This window comes from Schizophyllum commune, assembly GCF_000143185.2.
Source record: "Schizophyllum commune H4-8 unplaced genomic scaffold SCHCOscaffold_10, whole genome shotgun sequence".
Classification (NCBI taxonomy): Eukaryota; Fungi; Basidiomycota; class Agaricomycetes; order Agaricales; family Schizophyllaceae; genus Schizophyllum; species Schizophyllum commune.
The window spans coordinates 1,025,815-1,040,053 of record NW_026089547.1 but is presented as its reverse complement, the minus strand read 5'-3'; the positions used below and the strand labels follow the sequence as shown (position 1 = coordinate 1,040,053).

The following is a 14,239-nucleotide window of genomic DNA, read 5'->3' as shown; positions in this document are numbered from 1 at the left end:
GAGCCGCTCGGGTTGCAAATTAATCAACTGTCATCCATGAAGTGTCCTGCGAGGTTAGCCACAATGAGATGATACTCGCGTGGAAACACGGCGCGAACACAGACGTCCATAGCGTCGTCCAGTATTGTGCTTATTCTCGTCATCGCGTTGGGGAAGAGGGGAAGAGTGGGAGCAAACGGAGGGTTAACTCACCTGCAAAGGATCGCGCTGCTGTGACGTGTAGCTGTCTGACTTCAGAAATTTCACGGGGACAGTGCCAGCCGTGCCTTAGTCTGTGCAAGAGGCGTAAATATATGCGATGGCGAGAGGGGGGCGCAGTTGAAGCGCAGCGCGGTTGACGGTCGCAGACAAGATCGGAAGCCACGAATTGGGCGATCAAACGGAGCTTGCCTTCCGCGCTCTCGACGACGTTCAGCTCCACCCATCCCGCGCGCTCCTCTCGCAATGGCCTCAGCGGGCGGTCTCTCTCGTCGCCGTGTCGGCGGCAACGCATCCGCGAGCAACGATGACGATGACGACCACCGACGTTTCTCTGCCCCCAGCCCGAACGGCAGCGCGGTCACCTCGCCCGTGCACGCCGGATCCGCTTTTGCTGGCGGTAGCAAGATAGCATACGATCCGCGGGATCTCGAGGACGCGAATGAGGAGGCGAAGGCAGGCGGTAAGATGCCCCGCCTCACGCTCATGGAGGAGGTCTTGCTTTTGGGCCTGAAGGACAAGCAGGTGCGCGCCCTGGCCGCATCGTCGCGAAATGCCCGCTGATTGACCGTGATACAGGGCTATCTTTCGTTCTGGAACGACAACATCTCGTATGCTTTGCGCGGCTGCATTCTGATTGAGCTCGCCCTGCGACGTCGAATAGCACTGGTGAAGGATCCGGCCCGAAAACGCCTACCCCTCTCCGAGCGCGTTGTCGAGGTCATCGACGAGCGGCAGACGGGGGAAACCATCCTGGACGAGACCTTGCGGCTGATGAAGTCGCAGGAGACAGAAAAGCTCGGAATAAACAACTGGATTGACCTCCTTAGCGGTGAGTGTCTCGCTCTGTGCTCCCGTCTCCACTGCAAGTCTACTCTACACGCTCGATGTGCACTCGTCACCTTGAGGAGACTTTCGGCTGCAGGCGAGCCTCCGACGCGATTCTGTTCCTCGAATGGGACAGATCAGACGGTTATTGAGTGGGTGATAGTGCCTTCTGGCCAATGTTAACCGTCTGCATCGCTTCAATGGACATCGTTTGCTCGTCGGTTATGGTGCCGCGCAGTCACGCTCAACGCACACACTCATTCCCCTTACTTGTCATGATGACGAGATCCTTTCTCGAGTCTCACTGGTTCACAGGCGAGACGTGGAACGTCATGAAGATAGGCTTCCAGCTCAAGCAAGTCCGCGAGCGCCTCGCCAAGGGCCTCGTCGACAAGGGCGTTCTCCGTACCGAGAAGCGCAACTTCCTCCTATTCGACATGGCCACCCACCCCGTGTCGGACATCCGCACCAAAGAGTCCATCGTCACCCGCGTCGTCTCCCTCCTCACCGCCACCACCTCCGCCGTCCCGCCCGCCGCGCTCGACAAGGAGGGCGTCCAGTGCCGCGCCCTGCGCGCCGTCTGCCTCGTCTGCGCCGCGTACACCGCGAGTGTCTTGGACAACGCGTTTGGAAGGCTGGGGTATGAGGAGCGCGAGGATGCGTTCGCGCGTTGCGATGAGATCCTCGGCGAGTTCGCGAGCTGGCCGTTCGGGGCGGCTAGCGGGGCGAGCGAGGCGGTGAGCACACCCCGTCGGCGAACGGCGACGGCGCGCATCGCCACTGGGGGTAGCGGCGACGCCGGGCGGGAGAGCATCCTCGGGCTGCTAGCCGAGGTGCGCAAGGAGTCGATTGGCGGGGACGAGGATGTGAGCTTTGAGCTTGTGGCGGGCGTGCTAGAGGTGCTCTCGAAACTGGATTCGCTTCTATAGACTCTTCGGCCTCTTAATGTTCTGTATACGATCGATACCTTGCCTGCGTCAGCTATATATTTATACGACTTGCGAAGGCCTTGGAGCGGATTGGTATGGAGTGACTTCGAAGTTTGTAGGGTGTTTGTGACTGTAAACGCTGTCTGTAGCGATTGTTAGGCTACTTCTTAGAACTCGAAAGGAGATATCAATACACGTGCGTGTAGACAGTCACGAAGCCTCACAGGAAAGCCGTACTCGGATGGCCAATTGTTTACTCATGTTTGTTCGTTTGACCCTCCAGAAACGACACCCCACTGCGCCGCGTTCTCGTCACAGGGAGGACTAGGTCATCCTCTGCAGTAAGCATAACGCATAGACGTATCCCCTTTACGTCTTCAGCACCAACTGTAAGCAAGACAAATGAGCAAATATGCTTCGCGTGCGAATGTCTCGCACTCCCTATTCTTCGCCTCACCCTATCACCCTCAACGTACTCCAAGTACTATGGCAGAGCACAGTAAGAGTAGTACTTCCAGGGTATCCGAGCGCTGTGCGTGCCACATCATCAACTTGTACCACCTATGTACTAACCTCACATTCCTCCCTCGTCCGACCTGCCCTTCATCCGACCCTACCCTTCATCCCCCCTACCCTTACCTCATCCTCCCCCCTTCCCCCAGTCTGGTTTCCCGACTCCGACATCACCTTCCGCTCCTGCGACGGCCTCCTCTTCCACATTCACCGCGTCAACCTCGACACGCACGCCGGCGCCTTCCCCCCTGCTGAGCTTGCTTGCCACGCCACTGAGGCCGTCGACCTAACGGAGGATGGAGTCACGCTCGAGCTGCTATTTCAGTTCATCTACCCATGGCGGCAGCCGACGCTCGAGGGTGTCCCGTTTGAGAGGCTGGACGCACTGGCGGAGGCGGCGGAGAAGTATGAGGTGTTCAGCGCGATGGGGATTTGTAGGATTAGGATGAGGTGAGTGAGTTTGTAGAGGAGGCGTGGCAAGAAAGAAATTTGAAGGGTGAAAGCTGACTGAATTCGATAGGGAGACACTACCTGACCACCCAGTGGAGATCATGAACTATGCGGCGCGGCATTCATATTTTGAAATTTTGGATGCGGCGGCGCCGCTCACAATTAGCCTGCCAGTGTCGGAGGTCCTGAAGTCGCTGTCCGGGTTGTTCGTCGTGCCATATGTGCGTCCGACTCTCTCGCCTGTCCTATCTGCCCCGAAAGGCCAATTGACACCCCATAGATGCTCTACCTCGAAGCCTGGCGCAACGTCCTCGCATCCGCATGTCGGTGCGCACCGCTGGGCCACCGCGGCGGGTACGAGGCTTGCGTGAACTGGACGCGTATCTGCGCGGTCGTCCTTGCGAACTTGGGCGGCCATGTCTCGTCGCTGAGGCGGCTGGAGACCGTGTTCACGAACGAGGCAGTGTCGTGCGTGTCGTGCAAGAGTTCGCTGTGTAGCAGTGGGCTGCATTTGTGGCGGCAGAGGGTGGAGCAGGAGGTGAAGGGGATTCCGCCGATGAGGGCGTTCTTGAAGCCTATGTGATGCAAGGCGTACCTAACAGTGCGGTTGATGCTCGGTCTCCTGTGCTAGAGTTACTTCATATCACCATGGGATGATTTTTATGAGTTGTGGTAGTGTACAATGCTATAATGTTGTGGACGCTCGCGGTCATATTCCTTTGAACGCGCGATTAGCAACAGGCAGACATAACGAGGAGACAAATCCACGCGTACCTCGGGAGCACCCATTTCTCGCCTTCATGTCACTTGGTTTGGGGATCCTGAGGTGGACTTCGCGTGTCCGTCTCCGTCAAGGGGTTCTCTTCGCGGGCCGCTTGCAATAACGTGTCCAACCCCTTGTCCTTCACCGCTTGCTATTGCCAGGTCAGAAAATATCCTCCACACGTCATGGGACGCAGCGCACCTGAACACATTCCCGATAACTATTCCAAACGGGCCCGCACTTGTCTTGGAACTCCTGCGCTTTCCGCTTCGAGAATTCGGAGCGCGCCTGGTCGGTGGTCGCGACAGCGGGCTCGAGATAGCCTTCAAACCAGGCGTTAAAGCAGTTGTCGTACTCCTTCTTGAGGGGAGTGCACTTCTCGTTGAGACTGTGGGCCATGGTGAGGAAAGATGAAGGTGGGGAAGTGACGCGCCCGTCCGGCGCGATCATGAACGGGACGTCCGGGCCGGGAAGTATCATGTTCGACTTCGAAGTTTACTTCATTATAGCAAACAAAAATGTCTACACTGCGTGAACATGATCCCCTTACTCTCAGAAAGAGGGTGAGAAGGTAGTAGGACGAGGTTGTGCTTGGCTCAGGTGACATACTCGAGCATACGGTCGAGGATGCGTATGAGGATGCATAAGGCTCGAATTCGGACGTAAGCTCGACATTCTGACCCCCAGCTCATTCAAGAGTTACTCCGTCTACGTACTTCTTATGCCCTCCCTCCTGCCTGTAGGCAGAACGAGGCATCTAGCCGAGATGAGGTCCTCCACGCGCCTACATATGGCCGAGATGCCGGTCGCGTGGCGAATTTTTCGCATGCCTAAACTCGGCGTGCTGCATCTCTCGAGCTCTTGTCGTGCGCCCCTTGGAGTCGTCCCCAGAGCCGTGTACCACCAACTCGTACTTCTCTTCTGTTGTATCATTGTATCTCTTACCCATCCCCCCTTCGCACGGACTGGTCGCGGCTCCATATTCTGATTCACACCCCCATCACCACGGCACGCACCAGCACCCCTCTACGATCAGTCAATGCCGTCTGCAGACCGACTTGAATCGTCCGGATCGCAACATGAGGAGAGAGATCGCGAGGGACGGGGATACGACAAGGGAAGGAAGTCCGCCAAATGTACGTAGCCCGCCCCCGCCCCTAGCCACAATATTTACCTCCCTCCCTGCGCAGCGAAGGACCTGAGCCATGTGCCCTGCAAATTCTTCCGCGTCGGTGGCTGCACCGCGGGCTCGTCCTGCCCCTTCTCGCACTCGTCAGCGGAGCCGGGCGCGCCGAAGGACACCTGCGCGTGGTTTGTCAAGGGGAACTGCAAGTTCGGGCACAAGTGCGCGCTCGCGCACGTCCTGCCTGGGCAGAGCATGGCGATGGACCGCAAGAACAAGCGTGCGGCGCAGCAGGCAGCTGGAGGTGGCGGCGGGAAGGAAGGTGGTGGACGGCGGGGCAAGCGCGAGGGCGCAGGCGCGAGCGGACGCTCCAACTCGCTCCTGTCCGGCGGGTCGACCGCCCCCACGCGCTCTGGGCGGCCCCCGATGTCGCTCAAGGTGTCCCCCTCGGCGCCTGCGCCTGCGATCAAGAACACCGACTTTGCGTCGTTCACGGAGGCGCTGGACGAGTCCGCGGAGCTGCCTGCGGCCCCGGCCCGGCAGCAGTCGCAGTCGAGCCCGACACATGAGGCGGCGGATCCGATTAATAAGGAGGCGCCGTCTCCCGCGTCGAGCATTCCTGTTGCCTCGCCTCGCAGGCAGGCAAAGACGACCCCACCCCCCGCCGATCTCGGCCCCATCGGCTCGCCCCCGCGCCAGTCTGGCCTAGCCACGTCCCCTCGCCGAATCAATGGGCTTACCCCATCACCATCCAGGGACGCCAGCTCGTCCTTGCAGGCGAACGAGGGCGCCACCACATCCCCGTTCAGTGCGCCGCATAACCAGACTGCGTTCCGTGAGGACGCCTGGCAGAACAAGGGGATCGCCGCTAGCCTTGGCAGTGGTCTCGCGATGACCATGGGAGGTGGCAATGGGGCTGTCAGCCGCTCGGTAGGCTGGAGCAATATGGACGATGAGGGTGCATACAATCAGCGAACCATTCGTGGTCGTCCGCCTGGCATACCTGATGACGGTGGAGAGGACGATCTTGAGGAGTTCATTCCCGGGTCCTTGACCGATCTGTTGACGCCCGAGGAGCGCAGTCGCCGTATGTCGCGCACCAACTCTGGGCAAACACCGACTGGCACGCCGAGCCAGCATCAGCCCCTCCCGCCGAGAGAACCTGCTGCATCCGGTCATCGGTATTCCCGCTCTGTCCCTGCCCCGTCGTTGCTTGCCGATGTGCGCTCGATCTGGTCGGAGAACCCGCCTGCGGACGCTCCCAAGCCGCCGCTCTTGTCATCCCACTCAGGGCTCCCCTCCTCGCCTAACGCCCATCTGGGCGTCCCAGGCTCCTTCTCGCATGGCTCTTTCGTGGACGACAATGCGTTCATCATCGGTCTGTCGCCCAGCAATGCCAGTGCTGCCTTTCTCCCTTCCATCCACCAGAACTACGCCAAGCAGCAGCTCGGACGTGGCGTTCGCAACGTCTCTGCCCCGATATATGGTCAACCCAATGCTGGCAACCCGGCTCGCTCACCCTTCGACCTTACCCAGTACTCGCAGGGTGCGACGAACGCGCAGACTGAGTCTTACCTCCGCAATGGGCCGCAGCCAAGGAACATCACCGCTCCTCAGCCCGGTGTACAGGAGAACCTCGTCATGTCGCCTTCGACCCGTGCCTTGCAGTCGCACGCACCAGGGCAGTCCTTGCCCCAGGGCCTCGCTGCAGGCTACTCGCGCATCCATGCCTTGCCTCCGCCTCTCCCGCTCGCTTCGCCGAGCGGCTCTACTTTCGGCGCCGTCAGCACGAGCCCTGGCGTCGGCGGCGCGAATGCCTTCGGCTCCTTCTCGGGCAGCATGAGCGACTGGGCTGCGAGCACGCCTCCGCCGGGCATCAGCGGCGCGGGCGTCGGGTCGCGCCCCGCTGGCGTGCCGGGCTCGCAGCAGGGCGGGTCGACGCTGGACCAGATGTTCTCGCGGCTGTCATACTCGGCGGCCGCGAAGTCGAAGGCGCCGGCACCGGCGACTGCACAGAAGGGCCCTGCGCAGGGCGTGAGCCCGCTGTCGCAGCCGGCGGCGGCGCCCGCGGACGACGACGATCTATTCAGCATGGACAACATGGATGCGTGAGCGGGAGGCCCGTATCTGGAGTCCTTGAGCTGGATGCCGTTGTGTCGCGGCGGGGAAGAATAACGAAAAGTAGAAGATTCAACCAATTGTTATGTTCGTGTCCGACGCGCATGTGTGTGTACTTGTAATGGACCGGTATAGTAGATGCCGTCTCTGCCTACTTTCCATCTTGTTCTCTATATATCTCTCGCACTGATCTCGCTTTTTTCCACTACCATTTGCTTGAGCCAGTCTCGACGTGCAACTGACTTTTGGTTCGTATTCACGATAGATATGTACGCCTGGGTCCTTATGGTTGCTCTTCACGTTCCCCATAGCACTGGCGGATTTGTACATGTACTAATGAACCGTGCTGTAAACACATCGAGCCACCGAGGTTCACCGAGGTCAACGTTGCACGTCGAACATAGGTCTGCCTCACGTGCAGAATGCTGTCCTGATGGGAATCGATTCAGTCTTGGGGCTGAGCCTTGCTTGTTCCGAACATCCATCGTCGTTCCTCAGAGTTCCCGAGTTCCCAGGCCCATCCTCTCCAAGGGCCGCCAGATCCATCGACGCGCTGTACCCCGCTCATCGCGTAAAGTGTGGCGCGCCTCATCAATATTCGACGCACGCGAGAAGCACGCTGTGATTGAGAGCCAAGAGCGCGAATGAGCGGTCCCCCTGTCCCTCCGAGACCCTACGGATATAGGTGAGCGCGAAGGAAGTACCAGGAGGGCATCGAGCTGAGAGGGAACCCAAAGCTCGCCTCCGCCAGTCCCGCCACCACCTCCCCCACCTCCTCCGTCGATCGGGCGCCATACTTCGATCGCATCTCCCGTGCCAACAAAGTACGACCCACAGCTCCCTGCCAACGTGCGTATCACATTCGCCAGAAATTTCTTCACGTCATTCCGTCGCTTCTTGTCCGCGACTACCACCGTCCCGTCGTCCACTTCACTTCCACCCACTGTCCTTACGGTTCCTACCTTAATCATGGCTTCCACCCCCGTCGGCGCTATATTCCCGAGTTCTCGCTATTCTACATATCCTATGCAAGAGCCGTACATATGCATCCCTCCCCGCTTCCAATCCGCGTCGCCCGTTTCGATTGTATCTACTCGCAGCGCGCCCGCCCCCATCTCCCAAGTTCAGGCCGTCCGCAAACCGCTCATTCACCACGCCCATCCACAGATGGCCCAAACTCTGGATGATACAATGCGTCACAAGTCGCCTCAGCCGTCAGTTATGTCGAGTGGTGCGTTGGGAGCATGTACGAGTACGCGAGCGCGGCTGACTTACCTCACCCAGGTTCCCTGAATTATACCCCTGGCTTCGCCATGCCGTCCTATCCACCCCAACCCTACCCTAACCAGCCCGGCCCGCCGCCGCCGCCGCCTCAAGGCGAATGGACTCCATGGGCTGGTGTACAGGGTCGTCCTCCGCCTCCGCCACAAACCACTTCGCCTCTCTCTCCACCCGCCTTCCCGACTGTATCCGCGAGCATGCAGCAGAACGCGCCGCTTGTTCAGTCAATGCAGAACCTGTCCTTCGAGCCGCAGGCGCCGCGGGCTCCTCAACGTGTCACGTCGGCCATTTACGACGCGCCGGTTCCTCAGCCGAGAGTACCCTCTCCGCCACGGAACGTGGTCGGGAAGGATGGGTTGCTGCAGATCACTATGCCGCTGCCGTCTATCCCGACGCTGCTCGCCGCAATGCCGACAGTGTCGCAGCCGACACACGACCCGGCACTGCAGATGGCGTTCGTGCGCGACGTCTTCATCCTCCTCGCACAGGAGTACCCCGCACTCCTGCAGAGCAACTCGGGCATGATCACGCTCGAGAACGACGACCTGCAGACCCTGCTCATTGCCTCTGTCGACATCATCAATCGCCTCGCTGCGATGCAGACGCAGCCCATCACGCCGCCCGTGGCGGAAGCGCTGTTCCACCGTGCAATGCTCTCCGCGAGCGGCGCGTTCCCCTCACTCGCTAAACATAACCCGCGCAGCGCGTTCCGTGAGTTCGAGATGGCAGCGAAGTGCGTATTTTCGGCATGCGAGACCCTAACTAATCTACTGCGCAGGAACGGGCAGCCTAAAGCGTGGTTCCGCCTCGGGCGCGACTACGAGGCGTTCAACGACGAGTCGCGAGCGAAGGACTGCTTCGAGCGCGGCGCGCGCGCTGAGGATGAGGCATGCCTCTACGTGAGTGTCCACGCTACCTCGCTGGTGGGACGCCGCAACTAACAGCTGCTCCACCCTGCAGCGCCTTGCGATGGCACACCTTTTGGGCCAGCTCGGACTGCCGGCGAACCCGAGCGCGGGCGTGCCGCTGCTACACCGCTCGGCGATGCTGACATCGCTCATGTGTCCGCAGCCGGCGTATGTGTATGCGCTACTGCTGCTGGGGGAGTTCTCGCAGCTTCCTCAACAGCTGCCGCATACGGCGTTCTTGCCGTTCTTGCCGCCACCGACAAGCGACAGTGCGCAGGTGCCTGGGGGTAAATAGTTCCTCGTCGACGTGATTAAGCAAGCAAGACTGATCCTTTCTGCTCAGGGCCGAAGGCGGAGCTGGAATACAGGTGCCAGCAGGATGCGAAGAAGATGCTGGAGCGGAGCGCGTATGTTCACTTTCCGCCTGCGCTCTACAAGCTCGGGCACTGCTACGAATTCGCGAACCCGCCAAAGTATGTGCTGCTTGATATAGTTCCAATGAATTGCAGCTGACGGTAATTCAGCGTCTTCCCCTTCGACCCCTTGTTGTCAGTGCAGTACTACTCGCTCGCCTCGCAGAAGGGCGAGGTGGAGGCGGACATGGCACTGAGCAAGTGGTTCTTGTGCGGGAGTGGGGATGTCGGGAATGGTAAGCGCGGATATGCAATGTGTCCCGTGCAACCAACTGACTGTGAGTAGGTCAAGGGTTTGCTAAGGATGAGGCTTTGGCATACACTTTCGCACGGAAGGCCGCCCAGAAGGGCCTTCCGAGTGCGATGTTCGCGTTGGGCTACTACGCGGAAGTTGGCATCGGTCAGAGGGGCAAGAAGGACCTTGACGAGGCGCGGATGTGGTATGCTAGGGTGCGTGCCACAAATGATTTGCCCATCGCCAACTCCTCACATCACAACATAGGCTGAGAAGGCTGGCAACACAGACGCTGCCGAGCGCCTGGCCGCCCTCTCCAAGCCCGGCGGCGGCTCCGGTCTTACTAGGCAAGAGCACGACACCATCACCGAGACCAAGCTCGTGCGGAAGCGCACTCAGGCGAAGCAGCGCTCCGACGCCGCCACCGCGCAGCAGCAGCAGCAAGGCGGCGGCCGAGGACAGCGCCCGCCGCCCACCGCTGGGTCCAGCGGTCGCATCATCGAGAGCGTCCGCAAGAACAGCATCCCCGCCAGCGGGTACTCGGGGTCGGTGGCGAGCGGGCCCTCGGTGGGCACGGGCGTGGGGCAGGTCTTTCCGGGCAGCGGCGGCTACCCCGCGAGCCCGCAACCGTCGATTCCGGCGCCGCGCCCCGTGAACTCGCCGCCGAGCTCGCACGCGAGTAGCCCGCAGCCGTATAACGCGAGCGCGCCGGGGACGCCGTTGGCCATGCCGGGGACGCCTGGTACGCCGGGCGCCCAGCCGCAGTACAACCCGGGCGCGGCGCGCTTCCAGCTAACGGACCCGGGCACGGTGCCGGGGGCGCGGAAGGCGAGCGGGGCAATTGATACGGGGGCGAGCGAGGCGCAGAAGCCGAAGCCCAAGCCGGGGCCGCAGACATTCGCGGAGATGGGCTTCCAGGGGGCGAGGGCGGAGGATAAGGAGTGCCACATCATGTGAGTGGAGGATGCAGATTGGCGTGTTTGCGACGAGTAGAGGCGCCGAGGACGAGGACGATTCGCTGGTGCCTCTGTCCTCTTCTCTAGCGTCCCAGTCGCAGAAGGGTTGTCGACTCACCTCGCCGCAACCGACCCCCGACGCTCTAATTTTCGCTGTATATCCTTTGTTCTTCTCCTCGACACGACACGCTCTTTGGATGGTGGATGGGTGGATACCGATCTTCTGCCTTGGAATTCAAGCAACTCATGCCCTTCTCGAGGGCGCTTACCTTACACATACCTACACACGCAGATAATTACCGTCCGTGACGAAAATGTACAAACATCCCAAGCACATTTAAGGAGGATCTTTGGCTTGAAGTTGACCTCCACGGGTCGTAATATGCTTTGACCGATTCTACGAAGGACGTGTGCAGGGCTCAAATCAAGAGAAGGGGACAAACTAGATGTGGGAAGAACGTAGGGATTAGAGGCGACATGACTGGCACCGTCTTTCATGAACCGGAGGCTTTTGAAGCCACCTGTGGCAGACTTCCTTGCATTTGCAGGGGACCAGGGTTCGCAGACGACTATCCTGCCGTGTCTTTCAGGGATCAGTGGTGGGGTTACCTGGGCTTCGTCGACGGGATGCAAACGAGAAAGCTGAGCAGGTGATCTCTAGTCTGGGGTTCAGGGAGCGGTGAATGCTAGCGCGGCGCATGTTCATTGCATATGAAGGCGCTGTAAGGCCAGGGTACTGGTTAGATTGGGGTGTGTGTAGTAAAGTCGCTCCTTGCGCGGCGTAGATATAATATCTTCTTCAGCCAGGCGAGGGCTCCCTCTTCTACAACCATGCAAGCGTGCATACGCCAGGCGCCGCGCCAGAGAGTAGGGTATCGGCGTCTATAGGTGCGCGGGGTCCATAGACGTGCGAGCCTCAGGTACCCTACTTCTTCGTCTTCTTGCTCTCGACGAAGAGTACCCTGGACTTCACTGTAGGTGGGGAAGGGTGCGAGAGGAGTGAGAGAAGTGCATAGCGAGCGAGAGAGTGCGTGGTGAGTGAGGAGGGTTGCATGATGACAATTAGTGGGAGCGTAAGTAGAAGGATTCGCGCGACGCACCGACGGGGTCGTACTTGACGGCGGAGAGGCGCGGGCCCAGCCGTGGGCGCACTTTCGTGTAGAAAAAGCCCGTCTGGGCGGTGGAGATGAGGCGGACGATGAGCGTCCTGATGTGGAGGTGGTAGAATGAGTGATCAGCACAGAGATTTGACAATGAGACGCACCTGGCTTTGCTCTTCGGCGCCATCGCGTGCGACTACGGGTCAGTCCGATACCGTACCACGACCTTTGGGGACAAGGGATGCGGCCTCCGAAAACATGGCGCGGGAAATCGGGCCGGTGTTGCGAGCGCGTTCCCGGCGCCGATCGCGGTGTTGAACTTGAACTTCGACTTCTACTTCACCTAGACAGAAATTGGGACGAAGGGACCCTTTGGAAACCTCGAAGGAATAGCTGACCTGGACCTCTGCTTTCGGATCGCTCGCTTATTTCGTCCAGACGTCATGGTGCTCACTCGTGCCATCTCTTCGAGCTCTACGCTCCGTCGTGCGCCCCGGAGGCGACGTCTCCTAGGACCTCAGCGGTTCATCACCACCGGAAATGCTACCGAGCCATTCAAGATACTCTACATGGGCCGAGACGAGTTCTCCTGCTCTGTCTTCAAACACTTGCACGATGCGAAAGGTAGGTATATTGTGGCGCACCCTTCCCTGCGCCTGTTCGTTCATCAACGCACCTATCCATCCTCCATTGTGTCTGCTAACTCTGTATCGTGTCTGCTAACTCTCCATCATATCCGCTAATCCTCCTTTGCGTCTGTCTATTGTCTCATACGACTGTTCCCCTTGAATTTCCATATACATCCCACTAACGCGCCTCACAGACGTCTGGCAAGAGCTGCATATCGCCACCCACCCAGACGAGCATGTGGGCAGGCGCGGCTCGCAGCTGTCTGTCTGTACGTCGGTCCCGCGACCCGTCAGATGATGATGCTGACTGCTTGCTTTCTAATATCAATCGTTCGCCTTGCTCTGATGTTGACCGCTTGTTCTGCTCTGATGCTCACTGCTGACCGTGCTCTGATGTTGACCGCTTGTCTCGCTCTTGCGATGACTGCTTGTCCTGCTCTCATGTTGACCACCCGCTCCGTTCGCCACCCCCACAAACCTCACCCTCCCCACAAACCTCCCATTCCCCACAAACCTCGCCTGCCCCCCCCCCCCCCCCCCCCATCCCCACAAACTACTAACTCTGCAGCCCCGCTGAAGACGCTAGGCCAGTCTCTGGACGTGCCTATTTACGAGATCCCGCACGCGAAGCCGGAGTTCAAGACTTGGGATGTGAGTATCGTGATCAGCTTAGCGTGAATTTACTCGAGGGCCTTGCCCATGACTGCCTTGATTGACATGCTCATGACCTCCCTGCGCGTCACCTGCGTTAATAAACCATGTACTGATCTACCCTCTAGCTTCCTGCCCCGTTCGCGGCCCCGACGTCAGGCGCAGATGGACCATCTTCCCCAGATGCACCCACTTCTCAAGCCGCACCCTCTTCTCATATGCTACTCACCGCTTCTTTCGGACGCATCATCCCTCAACGAATGCTCGCCGCCTTCCCGCCACATAATCGCCTGAACGTGCATCCTTCGCCGTTGCCTGCGTATCGCGGGCCTGCGCCGATTCAGCATATGCTGATGGCGGGAGAGAGGGAGACGGCGGTTTGCGTGATTGAGATGTTGCGCAAGGTGGATGCGGGGGCGGTGTGGGGGAGGGAGGAGTTGGTAAGTGGGTTGTGCTACTATCTGGGTAGTGCTCGTCTCACGGAGATTATAGGCAATACCCCCGGATGCAGATTTCGCGACGATGCGAGACTTGCTCGGCGACGTAGGGGGGCGTCTTCTGGTGCGAGTATTGCGCGAGAAGATGCGGGGTACGGTACGGCGCGTTTCCCCGGTCATCTCTGCGCCCGCCTGACAGGCTATCAGGCGTCATCCATCGCGCAGGCGGAGGACGTAAGCGCGCCGCGCGCGCCCCTTATCCAGGCGGCGGACGCGATGCTGGACTTTGCGCGCATGTCCGCAGAGGACATTGTCCGCCTGCAACGTGCGATCGGGCACCAGGTTCGTCATCGGCGCGCGCGCGACGACGTGGCTGACGAGGTTATCAGCGTGCCTTGATTGCCGGGCTGCCCGACGGGCGCACGCTGCAGCTGCACGGGCTCTCGGTGGAGGCGGAGGCGCCGGCGTTCCTGACGCGCGAGGCGGGGGGCGCGATGCTGCACAAGCCGGGGCGGCGGATACTGGTGCGGTGCGCGGGCGGATCGGTGCTGGGCGCGCGGGAGGCGAAGATGCAGGACAAGGCGCAGGTGGGCGCGGTGGACTGGTGGAATGGAGCGCAGAGCCTGGGCATGGTTGCGGACAGATGTGTGCGCCTGAGCCGGCCCAGGACGGTGTAGGCGCGGGCGCTAAGATGGGAGATAGTAGTC

At 60.1% G+C, this 14,239-nt stretch overlaps 7 protein-coding genes across 7 annotated transcripts; 5 read left to right on the top strand and 2 right to left on the bottom strand.

Moving 5' to 3' along the window:
• The first annotated feature begins 380 nt into the window (after nucleotides 1–380).
• SCHCODRAFT_02636907 (GPP34-domain-containing protein) lies at nucleotides 381–2,168 on the top strand. Its single transcript, XM_003028625.2, has 3 exons — nucleotides 381–723; nucleotides 778–1,030; nucleotides 1,342–2,168. The coding sequence occupies exons 1-3, from the start codon at nucleotides 445–447 to the stop codon at nucleotides 1,953–1,955; spliced, it is 1,146 nt and encodes a 381-aa protein (XP_003028671.1). The 5' UTR covers nucleotides 381–444; the 3' UTR covers nucleotides 1,956–2,168.
• A 214-nt stretch (nucleotides 2,169–2,382) lies between these two features.
• SCHCODRAFT_02513661 (uncharacterized protein) lies at nucleotides 2,383–3,289 on the top strand (the record flags this gene model as incomplete). The annotated part of the gene is made up of 2 exons (XM_003028626.1): nucleotides 2,383–2,918; nucleotides 2,989–3,289. The coding sequence occupies 2 exons, from the start codon at nucleotides 2,383–2,385 to the stop codon at nucleotides 3,287–3,289; spliced, it is 837 nt and encodes a 278-aa protein (XP_003028672.1).
• SCHCODRAFT_02636901 (uncharacterized protein) lies at nucleotides 3,255–4,088 on the bottom strand. The gene is made up of 3 exons (XM_003028933.2): nucleotides 3,883–4,088; nucleotides 3,693–3,832; nucleotides 3,255–3,635 (listed from the first exon to the last, which is right to left on the bottom strand). The coding sequence occupies exons 1-2, from the start codon at nucleotides 4,078–4,080 to the stop codon at nucleotides 3,722–3,724; spliced, it is 309 nt and encodes a 102-aa protein (XP_003028979.1). The 5' UTR covers nucleotides 4,081–4,088; the 3' UTR covers nucleotides 3,255–3,635; nucleotides 3,693–3,721.
• A 453-nt stretch (nucleotides 4,089–4,541) lies between these two features.
• SCHCODRAFT_02636897 (uncharacterized protein) lies at nucleotides 4,542–7,300 on the top strand. Its single transcript, XM_003028627.3, has 2 exons — nucleotides 4,542–4,817; nucleotides 4,872–7,300. Exons 1-2 carry the CDS (start codon nucleotides 4,721–4,723, stop codon nucleotides 6,914–6,916), a joined length of 2,142 nt encoding a protein of 713 aa, XP_003028673.1. The 5' UTR covers nucleotides 4,542–4,720; the 3' UTR covers nucleotides 6,917–7,300.
• A 77-nt stretch (nucleotides 7,301–7,377) lies between these two features.
• On the top strand, nucleotides 7,378–11,113 carry SCHCODRAFT_02551352 (HCP-like protein). Its single transcript, XM_003028628.3, has 9 exons — nucleotides 7,378–7,607; nucleotides 7,660–8,153; nucleotides 8,207–8,936; nucleotides 8,982–9,102; nucleotides 9,164–9,398; nucleotides 9,455–9,584; nucleotides 9,636–9,760; nucleotides 9,811–9,974; nucleotides 10,027–11,113. The coding sequence occupies exons 1-9, from the start codon at nucleotides 7,567–7,569 to the stop codon at nucleotides 10,714–10,716; spliced, it is 2,730 nt and encodes a 909-aa protein (XP_003028674.1). The 5' UTR covers nucleotides 7,378–7,566; the 3' UTR covers nucleotides 10,717–11,113.
• Nucleotides 11,114–11,272: 159 nt separating this feature from the next.
• SCHCODRAFT_02636891 (mitochondrial 54S ribosomal protein YmL39) lies at nucleotides 11,273–12,060 on the bottom strand. Its single transcript, XM_003028934.3, has 3 exons — nucleotides 11,980–12,060; nucleotides 11,816–11,922; nucleotides 11,273–11,687 (listed from the first exon to the last, which is right to left on the bottom strand). Exons 1-3 carry the CDS (start codon nucleotides 12,000–12,002, stop codon nucleotides 11,641–11,643), a joined length of 177 nt encoding a protein of 58 aa, XP_003028980.2. The 5' UTR covers nucleotides 12,003–12,060; the 3' UTR covers nucleotides 11,273–11,640.
• Nucleotides 12,061–12,258: 198 nt separating this feature from the next.
• SCHCODRAFT_02512030 (Formyltransferase) lies at nucleotides 12,259–14,209 on the top strand (the record flags this gene model as incomplete). The annotated part of the gene is made up of 7 exons (XM_003028629.2): nucleotides 12,259–12,439; nucleotides 12,639–12,713; nucleotides 13,013–13,099; nucleotides 13,279–13,535; nucleotides 13,588–13,689; nucleotides 13,740–13,922; nucleotides 13,964–14,209. 7 exons carry the CDS (start codon nucleotides 12,259–12,261, stop codon nucleotides 14,207–14,209), a joined length of 1,131 nt encoding a protein of 376 aa, XP_003028675.2.
• Nucleotides 14,210–14,239: the final 30 nt, after the last annotated feature.

Coding starts and splice junctions, on each gene's coding strand:
- SCHCODRAFT_02636907 (XM_003028625.2), top strand. CDS start 445: ATGGCCTCAGCGGGCGGTCTCTCTCGTCGCCGTGTCGGCGGCAACGCA. Junction 724..777: donor TGGGCCTGAAGGACAAGCAG/GTGCGCGCCCTG, acceptor ACCGTGATACAG/GGCTATCTTTCGTTCTGGAA. Junction 1,031..1,341: donor CTGGATTGACCTCCTTAGCG/GTGAGTGTCTCG, acceptor ACTGGTTCACAG/GCGAGACGTGGAACGTCATG.
- SCHCODRAFT_02636901 (XM_003028933.2), bottom strand. CDS start 4,080: ATGGCCCACAGTCTCAACGAGAAGTGCACTCCCCTCAAGAAGGAGTAC. Junction 3,833..3,882: donor GTTATCGGGAATGTGTTCAG/GTGCGCTGCGTC, acceptor ACCTGGCAATAG/CAAGCGGTGAAGGACAAGGG.
- SCHCODRAFT_02636897 (XM_003028627.3), top strand. CDS start 4,721: ATGCCGTCTGCAGACCGACTTGAATCGTCCGGATCGCAACATGAGGAG. Junction 4,818..4,871: donor GGGAAGGAAGTCCGCCAAAT/GTACGTAGCCCG, acceptor CTCCCTGCGCAG/CGAAGGACCTGAGCCATGTG.
- SCHCODRAFT_02551352 (XM_003028628.3), top strand. CDS start 7,567: ATGAGCGGTCCCCCTGTCCCTCCGAGACCCTACGGATATAG. Junction 9,399..9,454: donor CAGTGCGCAGGTGCCTGGGG/GTAAATAGTTCC, acceptor CTTTCTGCTCAG/GGCCGAAGGCGGAGCTGGAA. Junction 9,761..9,810: donor GAGTGGGGATGTCGGGAATG/GTAAGCGCGGAT, acceptor GACTGTGAGTAG/GTCAAGGGTTTGCTAAGGAT.
- SCHCODRAFT_02636891 (XM_003028934.3), bottom strand. CDS start 12,002: ATGGCGCCGAAGAGCAAAGCCAG. Junction 11,923..11,979: donor GCGCCGAAGAGCAAAGCCAG/GTGCGTCTCATT, acceptor CCTCCACATCAG/GACGCTCATCGTCCGCCTCA. Junction 11,688..11,815: donor CGTCAAGTACGACCCCGTCG/GTGCGTCGCGCG, acceptor CCCCACCTACAG/TGAAGTCCAGGGTACTCTTC.